Source organism: Melospiza melodia, chromosome 4 (genome assembly GCF_035770615.1).
Source record: "Melospiza melodia melodia isolate bMelMel2 chromosome 4, bMelMel2.pri, whole genome shotgun sequence".
Classification (NCBI taxonomy): Eukaryota; Metazoa; Chordata; class Aves; order Passeriformes; family Passerellidae; genus Melospiza; species Melospiza melodia.
The window spans coordinates 18,704,055-18,721,758 of NC_086197.1; the positions used below are offsets into that span (position 1 = coordinate 18,704,055).

At 42.9% G+C, this 17,704-nt stretch overlaps 1 protein-coding gene across 7 annotated transcripts in view; it reads right to left on the bottom strand.

The window, feature by feature from the left end:
* Positions 1-1,678: 1,678 nt before the first annotated feature.
* DGKI (diacylglycerol kinase iota) overlaps positions 1,679-17,704 on the bottom strand; it is a 202,143-nt gene continuing 186,117 nt past the window's right edge. For all 7 annotated transcript variants that reach the window (XM_063154098.1, XM_063154105.1, XM_063154104.1 and 4 more), the window contains 5 exons: positions 17,658-17,695; positions 15,975-16,095; positions 8,534-8,570; positions 6,557-6,656; positions 1,679-5,213 (listed from right to left, as the gene is read on the bottom strand). In XM_063154098.1, the coding sequence (XP_063010168.1) occupies positions 5,097-5,213; positions 6,557-6,656; positions 8,534-8,570; positions 15,975-16,095; positions 17,658-17,695 (413 nt within the window). In that variant the 3' untranslated portion in view covers positions 1,679-5,096. The remainder of the gene's footprint in view (positions 5,214-6,556; positions 6,657-8,533; positions 8,571-15,974; positions 16,096-17,657; positions 17,696-17,704) is intronic.

Consider the following 17,704-nt stretch of genomic DNA (forward strand, 5'->3'; position numbering starts at 1 on the left):
GCAGTGCACATTTATAGGGGATGGGAGAACATCACCCTCTGTGGGCACCACCACGGGCAGCAGTGCTGGGAACAGCCAGGGAGGGGAAAGCCCTGAGCTCTGGTACCTGCAGGAGATCTCCCTCCAGAGAAGTCCAAAGCCATGGCAGAACCTGCACTAAAAGCAGCCATGGTCACTTGCCATGGCCACCCGGAGTAGGGGGCAGCACATCACTGAGTTGCTGTTGCAATCAGCAGATTTTGGCAGGCAGATCATGGAATTTAAGACTGCTAAAAAAAAAAATAGTTGTTAAGAAAGGAAAATGAGATGATGAGTACCACAATGAGCACTCTAATACTGTTTCCTATAGCTTCACATGCATCCAGAAAGGCACAGGAATATAAGCTGTTTCCAGGACAGCTGAAATGTCCAAAGATACATTTGATGCTTTAGACTAATTAGGAAGTTAAAAACCCAGCGTAATTTTGACTCAGATTCACTGAGGAAAATAAGAGGAAACATTATTTTATGAATGGAAAATATTAGGTAAAATGGAGGTCAAAACTATTACTTTTAGCAATCTTTAAAACAAGTCTTATAAAATACTTCTCTATAGACGTTAGTTTGGTGCAAAAGAAGCAAAAAGCAGGGAAAGGAAAATGACACCTCAAATGGATCAGCACAAGGAACTGGATTTTTCTTGTAGTACACAGTGTACAAGGACAGATTTTCCTTGGAGTTTTTTCAAGGCATTCAAATTTCCAGCGTGCCCATACATTTCTTGAGTACTATTCAACTCCCAGAAAACTTGAGGCTACCAATGTATCTTGCCCATTTCATACCCCAGAGACAGATCACATCATACTTTTGTCATCCTGGAAGGGTCAACACACAAGCATGTCCCACAGAAGGCATCTGGGATGTGTGAAAGGGAAATAGCCACCTTCTAGATGAATTTGTGTTAGAAAATTTCACTACCATATGTTTCACAGCAAAGACAAAGACAGAAATGAGCCAAAGAGCCATGAAATATTAGTGAAACAAACCTCCCACAGCCACATCACCAGAAAAACCATGTGCCCCATCTATTCTTACACAATGGTACCAGCTCAGCAAATACACCTGAGATCATCAGTGGCAACAAAACATCAATTTTGTACTATTTTCTTTGTCTCTGGTCCGTCTGTGTGACAGTCCTCATGGAGCAGGGGACATCTCATGTAGACTGAATCCAGGCTACAGCACCATGAGCTGGGACTGAGCAATTCTACTGCTGCTGGGGAAAAACAAGAGTGAAAACACCTTGGTTTTCAGTAAAAACACCTACAGACAATTAAAGTGCTAAAACACAGATAAGCAAGACACCACATGAAATGGTGAAAGATCCACTGGAGTCTGAGACCAGTTTTGTAACAGGCAAAATTTGCCTTGAATCCCTGTTTTACATAAGCAAAAACTCAGCCTCACATCTCACAGTATTGAGGGATGCCCAGAGAAGTTGTGGTTGACCCCATCCCTGGAAGTGTTCAAGGTCAGTTTAGATGGAGCTCTGAGCAGCCTGGTCTACTGCAAGGTGTCCCTGCCCATTGCCTTTCTATGCTATAATAAGTAAAAAATGTATGACATCATCATGCCTTGAATAACACAAATAAGGTACCTCTAGCATTGAAACATGAAATAATAAGAGTAATTGATGGTATTAAATTACAAAATTAGGTTTATTTTATCAATATTATAAATACTTTCTTGCCCTCCATTTAGCTCCAAAATGAGATGGTAAAACCAGTACAACAGAACGATTTGGGAGCTCCTCAGTCCTAGTGAAAAAGGTTCCCTTTATTAACAAATTAAAATGGAAAATGACATTTTGTCAGTCTAGCAATCTCAGTAGCTGAGCATCCCTAGGGACTTTGTTATTCAAATGACACAATTTCAAGTTGTTTGCATGTGTATGTGTGCACCTATATACATGCATACAGATGTTTATAAATATACATATATATAGTAATATACACACATTAACAGCCACAGCCACTGAACAGAGATGCTTTAGTAAATTGAAATGTTTTACATGTAATTTTGGTGGACTCCCAGCTGCACACTGGAATTTGGGCCCTGCCCAGTGCAGGCACAGCTGTACTGTACTAACCTAGACCCCAAGTGCTCCAGAGATTCAATACAAATGTGTTACCTTTACTGCAGAGCCTGCTGCTTCTGGTAATGCCACCACACCTGAAAAGGGTAAGGAACAGTCCTGGTCCCAAACTGCCCTCAGTGAACCAACTTCTGATATTCCTTGCCACACAGGAGCCATTGTGGAAAACAACAGATGTGCTTCTCTGTTACCTGCAGATACCAAACATCAGCAGTACCTAGTGCATCAAGGGTTCAGGACACATTGGACATCACAGGCACCACATCCAGCCCATTCCTGCCCTACCTCCAGTGCTGGGGGCTGTTTTTGTCACACAGTAGCTGTCTCCCGCTGAGCACACAGCACAGGCAGCTCTCCAGAGACGCGACAGCTCACTCTGATCATACCACTGTACTCCAGCTTTCAGTGAGAAAGGCAAGCCATGCTCTCTCGCGTGCTCTGAGCTCCTCTGGGCAGTCCAAATGGCACAAAATTGCTCAGGAAATCTGCCCATCCTGACCAGCTGCTCCAGAGCCAGCCACAGCTGCAGGCACCTCCTGGGGACAAGGGGACAACTGAGGACAGAGGGACCAGAAGCAGCTCCCTTATCATAACCCACATCTGGCCTCTGGAGGCTACCTGTGATGAAAGCAAGCCTTTACTGCTCCACCTGTTTCATGGGACTAAAGGATCAGGGAGCTCTCCCAGGCTCAGTGCCCATACTCAGCTTGGCCTCAGCACAGGACAGAGCCAAGCTCCTGTGCTATTGAAAATTCCTCCATTTCCCAGACCAGTAAGCAAACCAAAATATTAAAGTGATGATAACATCATTCTTGCTTTCATCAAATATATAGAAATATTACATTAATGTATTTTCTCACAGCTGGGAAATGTTGTAAGGCCTACCATGAAACCACAGTGTGAGGACCTTTCCTTGCAGAAATATCACATACAACAAAACTATATTCTGAGTTTTTATTTTAACAGTTGCCAAATTCTGTTCTAATATATACACATACTTATTTTCTCCACAAGCCCCTGGATAATTATCAAGGGAAGTAATTTGGCTTTCATATTTTATTTTTTAAATGAGAAAGGTAAAGACAGAAAATAAGACAAAATACATTTCATGTCGCCATTGATCTATAGATTACAAATATATATAGTTTCCTTCCAGAGGAAGAAATACTAAAGAAATATTTTGCCCATATCAAATGAACTTCTGAAAACAGGAAAAAAAATTAAAATATATTATTCAGCTCCCCCCCTCCCTACCACAACAATCACTCGTGCTTAAAAAAAAATTGCATTCATTTGATTTTCTCCACTTCTACCAAAGAAGAAAAACTTATCTGGATAATGACCTGAGTTATTTTCATGGTTTTCAAATGTATGTAACCCCAATGATCATCATTTATCAGAGAGGTACCCCTAGCAAGGGATGTGAAAACAAACAGTTGTGGATCTTTCAAATAGAATAACAAAGCAAAATTCAAAAATGTATTGCAAGAGTTATGCCAAAAGTCAGCCGTGAGCATCTTCATGGGCACTGGTCTGACAAAGTAGAAGTGGAAGCTCTGCTATATTATCAACTGAGATATCTGTAGCAATTGGAAACCCAACAATGAAACATTTTATTTATGCCTGTGTATTTGTTTGCTTTCTCTTTTTTTATGGTTATAAGACAGAGAACAGATGAGTACAGAAGACACAGCTGGCCTTTACAGCAGCTAAGCTTTACATTTCAAACCTATTGTGGGTAACAAGGCAAAGAGCTGCTGCTTGTCTTTCTCCAAGGACAGACCCCCCAAAACTTGGCTCCCTTGAAGAATCAGATAGTTTAGAGGTTCAGCCAAAGAAGGTTTTCCCATTCCCAATGTGACCAGGCCAGCGCCCATGTGTTTGTTGGCAGCAGCGAGCCCAGGCTGGCTGCTGATGTTCCAGGTCTCCTTCCTCCCCATGGCTGCGCTGCAAAGGGGACTGGGTCTGTCACTGAGTCCATCAGAATTCCATCAGCATTGCACAAATCTCTCCCCAGTGTAAAACCCATCTTTTCAGAAGTAAAGAACTGAAGAACCTATCAACTTGTAGGCAGGCCTGAAACCTGAGAAGAGCTGGGTCAGCTGTTACAGACATAAAAGTGATATGAGAAACCTTCCTGGTGACTTTCTGCTCTGCCATTCAGCATGGAACATCCCATAGAGCTCCTTTCCATACAAACGCCTGTCTTGTGAGGATACCATAACCCAGCATGCCCAGCAATGATGAGCTTGGGTTTTGTCACTGCTGTAAATATGACTGTGCCCAAACCCTGGGAAACAAGGCAATAAGCAACATCCCCTCCAAAAGCAAGAAAACTCTGTGGGGGCTGAGTACTGACAACACAGCTTCTGAGAGGATGGCAGGGGAGGGAATGTAGCTGGTAAAAACACTGGATATTTCTTAAGGGCATCCAGAGCTCCTCAAACATTTTGCTACTGCCTGACCATTTATGAAGACAACACAGAGATAACAGGTAATATTTAACTGATGAGAAGTGAGGGGAACAGGAGAATAAAAGCAATGCAGGAAACTGTAAGGATGGAGGACAGCCTGTTTGGGTGGCTTAATGTACCAGTCATTTGGATTTTGTTCCCCCACATCCTCTTTACTCTTTCCTTTTTTTCTTTTTTTTTTAATAAATTATACAGATGAACATGGGAGAAGTTCATGCTACTTGCTGGAAGCAATAAAGGTAAATTTTCACAGCCTATGGATTCCACAGACCTTTGAGTGTCCCACCTCATCCATCATGGGCTAACTTATGGAACATAACTGTTCCCAGCAAGACTCAGTAGCCCTTAGAAACTGGTGGCATGTCCTCAGGTATTTTCCTCAAGAGTGAGAGACACGTGGGTTCCATCAGTTTCTTCCTCACACGAGGCCCGAGTGCCTCAGGTGCAGTCTCGAGATTTCCAGGGATCCTCTGGGACATTTTCAGACGTCAGACTGCTGTCTCCAGGTCCTCGTGGGAAACCATTTGATAGTTTTGTCGACTCTCCAGGTAGGAGGCCAGATCTGGATCACCAGCTTGCTGAGCCCTGTCACGAGGGGTCTTACCCTGTAATGAGAAACATGAAGAGAAATTCTTGTGCTAACACATTGAGAACAACAGATGATTTCTAGACAGAAGACAATTAACAAGTCAGAAGCCTGTCGCAGACATATTTTATGAAAAATCCTTTCATTAGAAGCTTTTCTCCTGAGAAGCTGAGAGGCCTCAGGAACAAAATGTAAACAATGGCTATCTGCTGCTGTGGAATGCAACAGGTGCATCTTTGCTTGGTCTCATGTGTTTGTTTTTAATTAATGGCCAATCACAGTCCAGCTGTCTCAGACTCTCTGGTCAGTCAAAAGATTTTATTATCATTCCATTCTTTTTCCTTGCAAGCCTCCTGATGAAATCCTTTCTTCTATTCTTTTAGTATAGTTTTAATATATCATTTTCTTTTAATATGATATATATTATAAGATAACAAATCAGCCTTCTGAAACACGGAGTCAAGATTCTCATCCTTTCCTTGTCGGGGTTGCCTGCAAATTCCACAAGAAGGCACTTGACTGGATTTCATCTGTTTCAGAAAGCTTTTTGCAATGTGCAATTCTGCCATCTGAACAAGAGATGATAGAATCATAGATGACCTCTCTTTGGATTATAGGCTTCCTCATAGAGCCCAAGAAGGCAGAAATTGGTTTTGATTGCCCAGCTGCAGCAAAGGTACTTCTGACTCTGGAGTGTAGAAAACCAGCTCACTCTCAGCTGCTGGCCACAGGGTGCTTGTGCTCAGAAACTCCAGAGAGGCAGCTTCTGGACCATGTTCCTAAGCAATCAGATTGTTGTAATGACAGAATACTCCTTGGATTTCATTTTTCCCAGATTTCTTTCTCAGTCAAGCTTACACCAAGAGAGTGCTGTGGTTAGCGTCACATCAGTGAGCACAGGGGCAAGCCAAGGCAAAAGTAAACAGTTAGCCATCCTCACAAAGCAAGCCAGCCACAATAACCAAGCCCCACAGATGCTGTGCAATCAGAAACCAAGGCTCCTGCAGGTGTTCCGTGCCCACAGGCCTCTCTTTTGACCACACAGGAGGAGGACACTGCTGTGCCATGGGGATGTCTCATTCATACCCACTGCACCGAACAGTTTGAGGCCAGGCTCTCACTGTGGTGACAATGAGCCATGTTGGGTCATTGAAGTCTGAACTGAAGTCTCTTGTGCTTGTTTAAATCAATACAGTTTTCTCTATAAAAATAGCTTGCTTCAAAGGAGCAACACACAAGGCTGGGGCTCCTTGTGTGAGCCTCAGCACACACAAGGAAGCCTCAGCCACGCAAGCAGCAGGGAGGATGCTGCAGGGTCTCGCTCCGCACAGGGGCTGGTGGGGGCTGATGGAGCTGCCTTACCTTGGAGTCTGTCTTTCTCAGAGAGGCTCCTGCATCCACCAGGAGCTGGCAGACGGCGCGGTGGCGCTGGCAGGCTGCCTTGTGTAGTGCTGTCTCCCCCCTAGACCAAAGCACAGAAAGCAGCCGTGAGACACAGCACAGCAATGCACATTTAGGAAGCATGAGGAGAAGAGCATGGACGGACACAGCAGGATGCTGCATTTCTGTCAGGTTCCCTCTTGCTGGCAGAGGTAGGCTTGTGCACTCTCTCCCTTAGCATCTATATCCTTTGACTCAGAAGGAAAGCCTGCAATGCACAAATAGCAAAGAATGGGATGGGAAAGAAACATTGACAGATTTTATGTATTCAGAGGACTGAATGTCATGTTCCCATCCAACCACCAGCTCTGCTAACTGCTGCAAAGGCAAGCTAGCCACCTTCTTATTTCACAGCAGGTGAAACAGCAACAGGGTTTGCTTCTTCCTGCAATTTCTTTCCTCAACCTCATTCTTGGAGCCATCCTAGAAAAATCCTACCCATCAAAGCTATGACTGGTACACTTGATGCCCCAGTTCTAATGCCCTGCTCTCTTGGATGTATGAGAACAAGAACTCTCATGTGTTTTCCACCACTGGACTGCTGAGCTACTGGAGAAGATTAAATACAAGCTTTCCAGAAGAGAAGACTGCGCGGTGGGAGCACATTTGTTGCAAAGCTTCTCACTCAGACTGGAGCTAAGTCTGGCAGGATTCTAGAACTGACAGAAACTGACTTACTCTTACTGAGAGTAAAGAAATCTATCTAGGTTTGCCTAGGAAGAGAGGAAAGTATGCTTTGAGTGGGTTGAAAAGGAGTCCTTAATGCCAGCATCCAACAAGTAGGGCCATTACATAACCTGTGAAATAACAAATTACAAGAAATACATGTAGCAGGACAAATCTTGCACCTACCTACACAGAGTGCATAAAGAAATCTCAGCCCCCATCTATGACAGGGGATGCTGAAATATTAAGAGGCAACCTTGTAATCAATATGCCCTTGCTGCATCAGAGCTAGTATCAGAATAGGATACCATCCTATTTCCCTCTGAGGACCAAAAGACAAATTCATACTGCCAGTTACAGCTTGAGCCTTCCCTTTCCAAGGATTAGAGGTAAAGGAACCTCTGTAAAGGGAAGCCCTCATAACTGTGCTCACTGACGCTTGATGTGGTTGTGCTACACCCCTGGATAAAAAGGACCAGTCCATCCAGTCCCTGCCACCTCTGGGCTTCATTCATGCACCTTGTGCAAAGGGTGTTCTCTGTTAGCAGAGGAGAGCACTGTGAGATGAGAAATGGTAGGCTTGATCCCTAGGAAAAAGACTGGGTTTATTTTACATGTATTACACATATATTCCAGGATTATTCATGCTTTCCTCACATACTTTCATGAAACTTTGATTATACAAGGTGTAAAAAATTGGGAATTGGAAAGGAAAGTAATCTTTTGGGGTTGGGGTTTTTTTTTAATAAGAAGGGAGCTGATTGATGTTTTAACTGCTTGATGGAAACCTTCAGCTCCACAAGTCCTGGCCACTTAGGAGAGCTAAGACAGAGCACCCTGGATGAATCAAGAAAGGACTGTAAAAAAAAGAGGTGTAGAGCAAGAAAAGTAATTTCCTGACTTTTGGAATTTACTCTTCAGGTTGGTCCCTTAGTAGCTGGAGGCCAGCAACATCAAAACACAAGGCAGGGCTTCTATTCCTCTAGAAGCTTTAAGGAAGCATGGGAAGCAATAGGGAGAAAATCCTCTGCAAATCCAAGGAATGTTTGTTTTAGGCAAGAAAGCCATATATGACATGGTCAATGTGTGGTTTTTACGGGCCTTATTTCTTTGGTTGGTTTTGAAGAGTTGTACCATTTTACCAGCTTTTTCCTTTTTAACAGTTTGCATTGAAAATCAAGAGTCTGCTCGTTTAACACACATAACATGAAGGAAAGAGTAGACTGTACTTACGTTTCACTGTCTGTCATGTCCAGCAATTCAGATGGACCTGCAAAAGATAGAAAGATAGTCAGGTATGTCATAAAACATTTGTCTGCATGACTAAAAAAATATGTCTACTAGGAGAAATTCCCAGTAAAAATATATAAAAGAAGCCAAGTGAAATTTCAACCTGCAAAAATATATCAAACTTCAATGTAATATTTGCTTGTGTAAGCCCTTGCACTAATAAAATTCTGGATGCACAGTCGCTGCTGGAGTGTCAGCAACAGGGAGTAGCAGCCTCTAAATTATACTGAGAATGAATATTCATGGAGTTTATTTTCTCACTCTTCACCTTGCTCAATTAAGTGGTTCACATAAGTACAGTACATTGAAAATGCTGATATACTGGAAACCCTGATATATTGCAAGTTAAAATCCATTGTTGGTATTAGAGGGAAAATGTCATTAGGAAGTTGAAATTAGCCAAATTCCATCCTGAATGACATCCCTGTGCTGTTCCATTTAATAGTGTTATACAAAATGTAGATCAGGGTGGAATATTCCCAGCAGTCTTTATATTGATATGCAAATCCTGTACTCTACTGGTTAGTAATGATCAGGAAAGTAAGATTAAGAAAAACAGAAGAGATTTTTGTTAAGTGGGGAAAAAATAATACATTTAGGTTAATGTCCTTTTGTCCTTGATATTCACTACAGGCAGATATTTATACAGGCAAATTCCATCGCTGAATTATAGTGATATGGAGAGGCTAGAATCTGGATATCACTTGGAAAAAACAACATTTCCTTTGCAGTCTGTCATAGTATTCTGCTCTCCACTGCTCTGGAGTATAGTGTTAGATGGTATAGGGCAGTTAGCAAGGGAAACAGGAAAACTTTACAAGACTTTTCCTTCCTGCGCATGAGTATTTCTCTCCAGCACACTGAGACTTTGAAATTCAAGAGTCCTCAAGAGCTTACAGCAAATCTCACCTGATACTGAGGAATTTCACACTACTTGCTTACAAAGGCCTACACACAACCTCTCAACGTTCCTTTTACTCTGAGGGCGTGCCAAAATGGATCAGAGCAGCCTGTCTTTACCTCACTGCTTGAACAATGTACACATGGAGTATCACTGGGGCTCCTGAGCTGCTGGCAGCTCCTTCATTTCATCTTCTGCCATCATGAGAAAGGGTGGTGCTTAGCACTCAGTGCACAGGGCATTGTGTACCACTGCACACTTGCCATGACAGCTCTCCAAACTCAGTACCCACGGTCAATTATTTAATGAAGCCTGACTCTACCACCACACATCCTCATCTCCACACTTGGCAGTTGTGTGTTCACTCCTGACTATCAAAAAGAAGAGTCAGTCACTACCCCTGAGCTCCCAGGACCACAAAGAAGGATAAAGGGGGACAAGCAGAGCCTCTTGTTGAGAGGAAAAAAGATAATGCCTGGGAAACTAAAAGGACAAATAAAGAAATACACATGAAGAAAAGGAGTCCTTTACATTTCCTAGGAGAAAATCTTGTTCTTTCAAAAATAAAGGTAATTGCCCATAGGTTCCAGCAATGCCACATCTCACTGATAGGGAAGCAGGAATGGTTTGCAATGTGTTAGAGAAGACACTGCCATCTATTATTTCTGCTCGTGGCTGGAGCAAGGAAGGTTGTATGGCCAAGGTGGAACAGGGTGACAGGTCTGGCTTTATGGGACATAAAGGTACTTGCCCAGGTAAGCTGAAGAAGCTGCTGAAAGGTAAGTAAAGGTAGTAAAACAGAGAGTATTCAGAAGAATGTGACCACAGAGGGAGAAGAAAACTGGGACAGAGTGGGTCTGGAGAGAAGCCAAGGGTAAAGGAAAGCTGGTGTGAAGCAGGAAGGAATAGCAGGGCTAGGACAGAGGAGCTCAGTGCTGAGTCTGTGAGTACAGCCCTGAGGAGATGACAAGTACAGCTCCCCTGAGTGCAAAGGGTGCTCTCCTGGATACTGTCCCAAATTCAGCATTTCATGGGAGAGTCCTGACTCCATCTGAACCGTACTGGGGTTAATAATTAGCTGCACAACATGGTACCAGAATTCTTTAATTTCATTCTCTCTGGCCTGTTCCTGAAGCTGCAATGTCCCAACTCACAGCCTGAGTGGTGCCCTTTACTTCTTTATTTCATTTTCACTTGTGCTTCTCTTAAACCATCTCACGCCCTCCTCCTAATTCCCTTTCCCCTCTTTTTTGGACCTCATTTTTATATCAGTCTCCCTGGCGCTGCCAACCGACCATTCCAAATCCCCCTCTGCCCGGGGACAAAAGCTGCACAGATGTGGGAAGGGCTGGCACTGGGAAAGCTAAGGCACTGTCATCCTGACCCAGCAGGGAGGCGGCTGTTTCACTCTGGGACAAGAGGCACAGAAAGAAAAGGGGACCAAGGCACGGAGAGAAAAGAGGACAAAATAACCCAATAGAAATCCGGAAGGGAAATGCATGAGTGAGATTTCTATCAAGGAAAACAGCAGGGGGGGAAATAAAAACAAAAGATAGAAATGTGCGGAGAGGTGGAGGGAGGAAAAAAAAAGAGAGAGAAAGGGGAAAAAGAGACTGGGGGGCTGAAGAATGGCAGGATGGGGACGGGGGACGGGGTGGGGGGAGACATTCACTTGAAAAGAGCTGAAAAGCATGACGCACCAAGGGGAAGCCCAGCTGAGATCACTCTCTTTCCTCAACATCGCCCATAGACTGTGTAGAATTATTAACTTTTTTCCTTCTCTCCTTTTGCCCTCTTTCTCTCCACTAAGGCCCTTCTCCAGTTTCTCAGAAGGCAAAGCAGCCTGGGCTGGGTATGGGAGAGGGAAGGCAGGGAGACTCAAAAGCAGCTGCTCCTTCACTGAGCTCACTGCAATAAAAAAACCCCCAACACTTTAAGTGACCATATTTCAGAGGCATTTCCAAAATATACAGCTCCACACATTCTTGAAAGGCCTCTGAGCCCACAGCTTAGCCCTCTCCAATGGATGTGGTTACAGCTACCCACAGGAGACCCACAGATGTTAACCCCTGCCAGTCCCATGTCCTGTCAGTCCTCCATAGAACCAGGGAAGAAGGGTATTTACTCTAAATAGTAATGTCAGACATCATCAACATTTCTGTTTATCTGTCAAAACCCTCTTGGTTTAATAACCTGATTGAGGTTATTATCTGGGGGACAAAACTGGATATGCATCCTTACTTTCAAAGTAGGAATATTTTTAAAATAACAGTAAACTGGAAATTCAGAACTATTTCTAGTCTTTCCCCAACACCACACACTTTTTTTTTTTACTGATGGGAAAATTAACAGTGGTCTTTTTTGCTTCTGTCTTTTAGCTCAGAATTTCCACTGTAATATAGAGGCTAGACAGGTTATGGGAGCATTCCTTCCTATATGTCTGTCAGCCACATTACCCTAAAATCTGGTACACTTGAAATTAAAACAGGGTATCTTGTACCTTGTGCCTTCCAGAAAAACTAAACTGTTTTCTGCTCAATCCCCTCACAAGTGACCACTACCCTGAAACATACTGCAAATCCAGACATACCAACAAGTGTCATGCAAACTCACTCTCATTCAGTGCTACTTTCTGATGACTATTTAAACTTTGTCCCCAACACCCATCTCTGTCACAGCAAAATTTCCTTTCCCAAAGCCTTCCAAGGAACTTCTGAATCTGGCCAGGATGCAAATCCAGATTCACTATGTCTCTTAGCTCTGGACTTTGCAGTGCTAAGATTAATGAAAGCATCATCTTTTTTTTTAATCAGGGGATGCTTTCTAGTGAAGCAAGGACACTGAGGTTTGAGGACACAGAAATGTTAAGGATGGGATGTCCTACATACTGTCTGTTGCAGCAGAAGTTCCCACCACAACCTCCTTAGGCAACTGTAAACATCTTTCCTCTCTTCTGTTTAAAATCAAAATACCACAGATGAACTTTACAACTCTTGCTCGTCTTTTGAATGTCTAGAGAAGACAAAGACAAGGCAAATGGAATTATTTGTATAATGTTTATAAATTAAAAATTTTCACGGCTGCCAGATAAAGACTACAATCCAAGTTTGACACCAAATACAGATGGTTTAGGAGGCCCCTTTGCTAACAGAGGTTCTTAAGCCTTCCTTAATTCTGCTTGTGTTAAACAAGTAGACAGTCAACTCTTCTCTAATGTACAGGCATTAGGATGCAATGCAGTTGCTGACTGCAGCATTCAAAAGCTGTGGTTGTGATACCTACTGAGTTTGGCCCTCAGTTTCCAGCTAAGCATTTCTTACCTCAGCTACAGACAAGTTTTTAAAGCTGACCCTTCTACTAAAAGTGAAACATTTCTGTTTTAGGTGGGAAATCTTGAGTGAGTGATAGGTCTGCGTCTCTATGTATCTGCCCTTCCTGCACAGGGGATAGACACAAACTGTTTACTGTGCTGGATCAGCAGCCAGCACAGCTCTTCCTGCAGCGGCAAGCAGCTGTTGTCCTGACACCTACTACACTGGTGCTTCAGCTGCTATTCCAGCCTTGTGCTGGGCCACCGTGAATTATCTGGCAGCACTGCACAGCAGTCCCCCTGTGTGACTCATCCCTGCTATTTCTAATTTAAGATAGGTTATTTTCCTCCCCTTAACATCTGAAATCATTCTGATCATGAGCACAGAATAACCTTTCATATAAATGTGCCCTGCATGTTTGTGGAATAGGCCATCTCCATAAAGGACAGCTTTAGCCCCACTACACCATTTTCCTTCTTTTATAATTCTAGTTCTATGTGTGCCACTCCTGTACTGCATTGGATTCATCCCACTGTTTTTCAAACTAGAAAGGTATAGTTCCTGGAGCAGTGGGTTTTGTCTTCTTTTGTTGCAGTTGCTTTTTAGAGATATTCAGAAGATTTTTTTCCCTGTGTGCTTAATAATAGACTTTCTTTGCTGTGTGCTTGAGGATGTTTTACAGAGGAACTCCTATTATCATTCACTATTCCCCATGTATTGGGAAGCAGATAAACTCCAGAGGAAGTCTGACTGGGCAGAGGTAATTGCCAGAACAGAAGTAAGACTCATTTTTATGAAATTTTTATGGGTGGATATTGTCAGAAACAAGAAGCTCCACACAGGGAAACCCTTAGATATTAGTAGCATTGGATCAGGTCATGTACAGTAATTAATGCTGAGAAGATGCCAAATGCCAGAGAATGCAAAGAAAAACAAGGGCATTATGATGATGATGATTCAGCAAGAGAGCTCGTTTGTGGCTGAGAAGTGCCCAGAGTAGAAATGAGTTTCATTAATTGCTTGGTGGGAGAAGAGAGGAGGCCTCTATTAGATTGTGCATTGTCCCATGCACTCCCTGATCCCCAGAGAATGTTAAACAAACAATGCATTTGGAGAAGCCCAGAGGACATATGTCTGGAAAGCTGCAAAAGCCTCCTGCCATCCTTGGGGATAAAGAAGGGAGAGAGGAACTGAGCTGACATTTGCTCAACCTTCTGATTTGTCTTTGTCTAACAGTCCGTAATCCCTCACATTTCTCTATTTACTTCCAAAATTCCCATGGATTCCCTGCTTACATTCTTATCAGTTTAAATTATCTCACTTTAAATATTCATCAAAGTAACTGGGCCAGACTGTCACTAAGCTAAACTTTATGTGTCTAATAAAAATCCTAAAGAGGCATTGATGAATTTGCACAGGTCATGTGTAGTGTGAGAAGAGACCAAGGGCAGTAAGAAAATAAAGCAAAATTATGCCTGTCTACAGAATTCAGTGTCACATGTGTGCACTGTGACTAATGCAACAATCCAGAGCAGTAAATAGAAGGTACAGTCAGCACTGGTAAGGTTTGCTAGAACTGGTGAGAAAACCAGTCATTATTTGGATACAAGGCGAGCTGCACTGCCCTATCCATGTGTAGGTATCTATACATAAAGGAGTAAAATAACAATTCAGCCCCTCTCAGTCAGATTTTTGGGGCATGGTTCAGTAGTCCACACACAGATATTTTGTGCTGTTTGATATAGCTATGCAAAAGCCTTGGGATGCACTTGGAATGAGAGAGATGCTTGCTTGGGCTTTGGTTGTCAGTGCAGGTCAGGCCTCCTCTGAGCCTTGTGTGTTCTTGTAGACCCAATCAAATGCCCTGGACATCCAAGGGCCAATGACATCAGACATTTATGTTTATCTAAATAAATAAAGTGCACAAGTAACTGTTCCTGAATCACTTTCTCCAATGACTATCTTGACTAAGATGTCCTTTGAGTTAGTCATGGCAGAAGCCTGCTGCTATTAAGGATGCCCTCCTCACTTCCATCTGCCACCAAAAGTGCCTCTGCCACACCAGAGCAAATTAACTGAGTCACAGATTGCTGCTGACAGTACAGGAACTTGTACCTATAGAGTACCTGACACCTATATGTTAATACCTAACTTAGGGGTCAAGAGTGAAGAGATGCATTGTTGCTTCTTCCCTTCTTAGGCATTGTGCTTTTTTCTTCTCTCTGTACAATTTGTGCAATACCTTGGAGCAACAGCAAACACTTATTCTAATTACCAGAGACAGTCTCTGTGTTCACACTTGCACTGCTGCTGAAATAATGTAGCTGATTTTGACATCCAGAATAGCCATTGATATTTTGAAGTGGGGTCAGAGAAGAGTTCAGACTAGAAAACTTTTCCTGCAGTGAAGGAGGATGATAACTGTGACTTCAGCTCTATGTGCAGAGCAGTGACTATTTTACTGTGCCACTCTCTAGCAGTGAGGGAACAAGGTTACAGTGGTCCAACAGGCAGAAGCTCCTAAATGTGACTGCCTCAGACACAAAAAGAATTGCTGCATAGCCTCTAATCTACTGACAAAGCTAAGAAGAGAGAAAAGGGAAAAAGGGCAATAGCATGATCACAGTCCATAAATACAAAATGGACATCATAAGTTTTTGCTGTTGGGTGGTCTTGAATCTAACAGACATAATACTCTAAGGCTGGAATGGAAACTAGATTAATTTGTCTAGATGTAAGGAAGCAGATTCCTGACCAGTGTGTTATTAAATGCTGAAATAATAACAATGGTTCTATGGGCTCTTTGTCACTGTAAATGTTTTCATAAAGATTAGATGCTTTCTACAACATATGCTCTTATTGAAAAGCAATTCAGAGGATCCCTGTGCCAGAGGTTTTAACTAAAGCTTCACACTGCCTCTTCACAGCTGATGCAAACATGGAAACACCACCCTCCTCAAAAGTGATTCTAATTCTTCTTTTCACACTTTGCCTGGAGCCATCACTCTCATTGCTACCCCATTCCCAGCCTCCTGCTCACACAGGCTGCAGGTGGACATTGCACTGAGGGACACCACAGATGAGTGAGGCCACCTGCAGCAGCACTGTGTGGTTTTGCCTGAGTGACACTTGGCTGAGGTACAGCTCTGTGGGTCTGCCCCCTGGGACTCACCATGCTCCAGGATGTATTTCACAATCTCACCATTCCCAGTCTTGGCAGCATGGTGCAATAAGGAGCAGTGATCAGGTCCTTGGATTAACAAATTGGCTCCTTTTTTACAACATTCTATGAACTAGAAGGAAAAAACAAAATTTAAAAAAAAAAAAAAAAAAGAGAGAGAGAAAAAGCATACAGAAGGATAAGATGGGAGGAAGAGAAAAACAAATATGTCAGTAAGTTCTTTACTGCTTCTCATTGTAAGTTAGTATAAAATAGAATAGAATAAAATAAAACATTAATTTAAAGCCAGCTTTTAGGCCCTGATATAAAACATCTGAAACCAGAAGTATTGACAATTAAATGTGTTAAGGAGAACAGTCTGTATTTCCTAAACAATGAGACATTGCTACTCTACTGGTGAGGATTTATTGCTTGCTACGAATGCTTGCAAACCACATCTGGTAACGCTGTTGGGGTATATTAAAATATATGCACTTGATAAAAAGTTCTGGCTTCTTTGCTGAAGACTCACATTTTTCCTCAGCACAGGAGTCAAATATTTTCTGACTAAATCAGGAAACTCCAATTCAAAATTCTACAAGGAGATGAGGTGGCTGTCATGGACCTCCCTTGTCACAGTGCCCCTGTTCAGGGCTGGCCAAAGAGGGAGCAATACATGGGGTAAGAATAAGAGAAAACAGCAACCAGACAGGTCTCAGAAATGCTGCAAAATTTGGGGAAGGGGGGTGGGATTCTGCAGATCACTGCAGAAAAAGGAGAGAATTGCTACAGTGAGGACTCATTTATAATGCAGTACACTGAAGAAGGACAAGGAGTTTCCCCATCAAAGCCAGCTCAGGCAAAACATTTTCAAGAAGTGTAAAGGAGACAATATTTTTATGACTGCTTGAAGGACTGCTCCCTAGATGCTGCAGCCACAAGAGCTGAGGCAGTGGTATAGAAGGGAGGCAAAATACCTGCAGGCAAAAAGTTGGCCTAACAGCACTGTCATTTTTACAAATGGCTCCAAGCTGGCTTCTCACAGATGAAATTGCAATCATTAATCACAGTCCTCATCCAAATTCAAGAGCATGTTTTCAGATCCTGACTTGGCTGCTGAGACAGGCAGCCTGAATGGCTGTCTGGTGTGGGACTGCAGTCATTGGCACAAAAAATTTTGCATGAGTGGTTTTGCCTCCCAAACTTACTACACCAAGCCACTACATGCTTTGAGACATCCATTAGGTGATAAAACCACCAGATGAGGTTTGCTCTACCTGGTCTGGTGGTTGCCTAGGTAGACTTTGAGCAAGCTAGCACTTGGGGTCTTGGCCACCAGCCTCACTGGTGGAAAATATGCTTTCCTGTGTAAGGCTGTGTCAGAACTACCCTGCTGTTCAACACTGTCAATATAGCAATTTCCCTGTTAGTGACTGGCACATTGCTCTGTGCAGTGGGCTCTGAATCCTGGGCAAAAAGGCTCTGGCTAACACCAGATCCTATTCACACAAATTTCACCCCTCACCTGAATGATGTGTTCCCCTAGTGTTCAGGGTTTCCTGGAAAGGCTGTAAAATGGCACTTGCCAGAAGTTCCCACAGCAGCCTATTTGTGATTTGAGCAGAAGTGTAATAAATGTACAGTATATCTGACAAGAAAAAAAATGTAAGTGCACACTCAGTGCTCTGTACCTACCTTCAGTAGATCACCAGATATGACTGCCTGTAAAAGTGCTGCAAAAG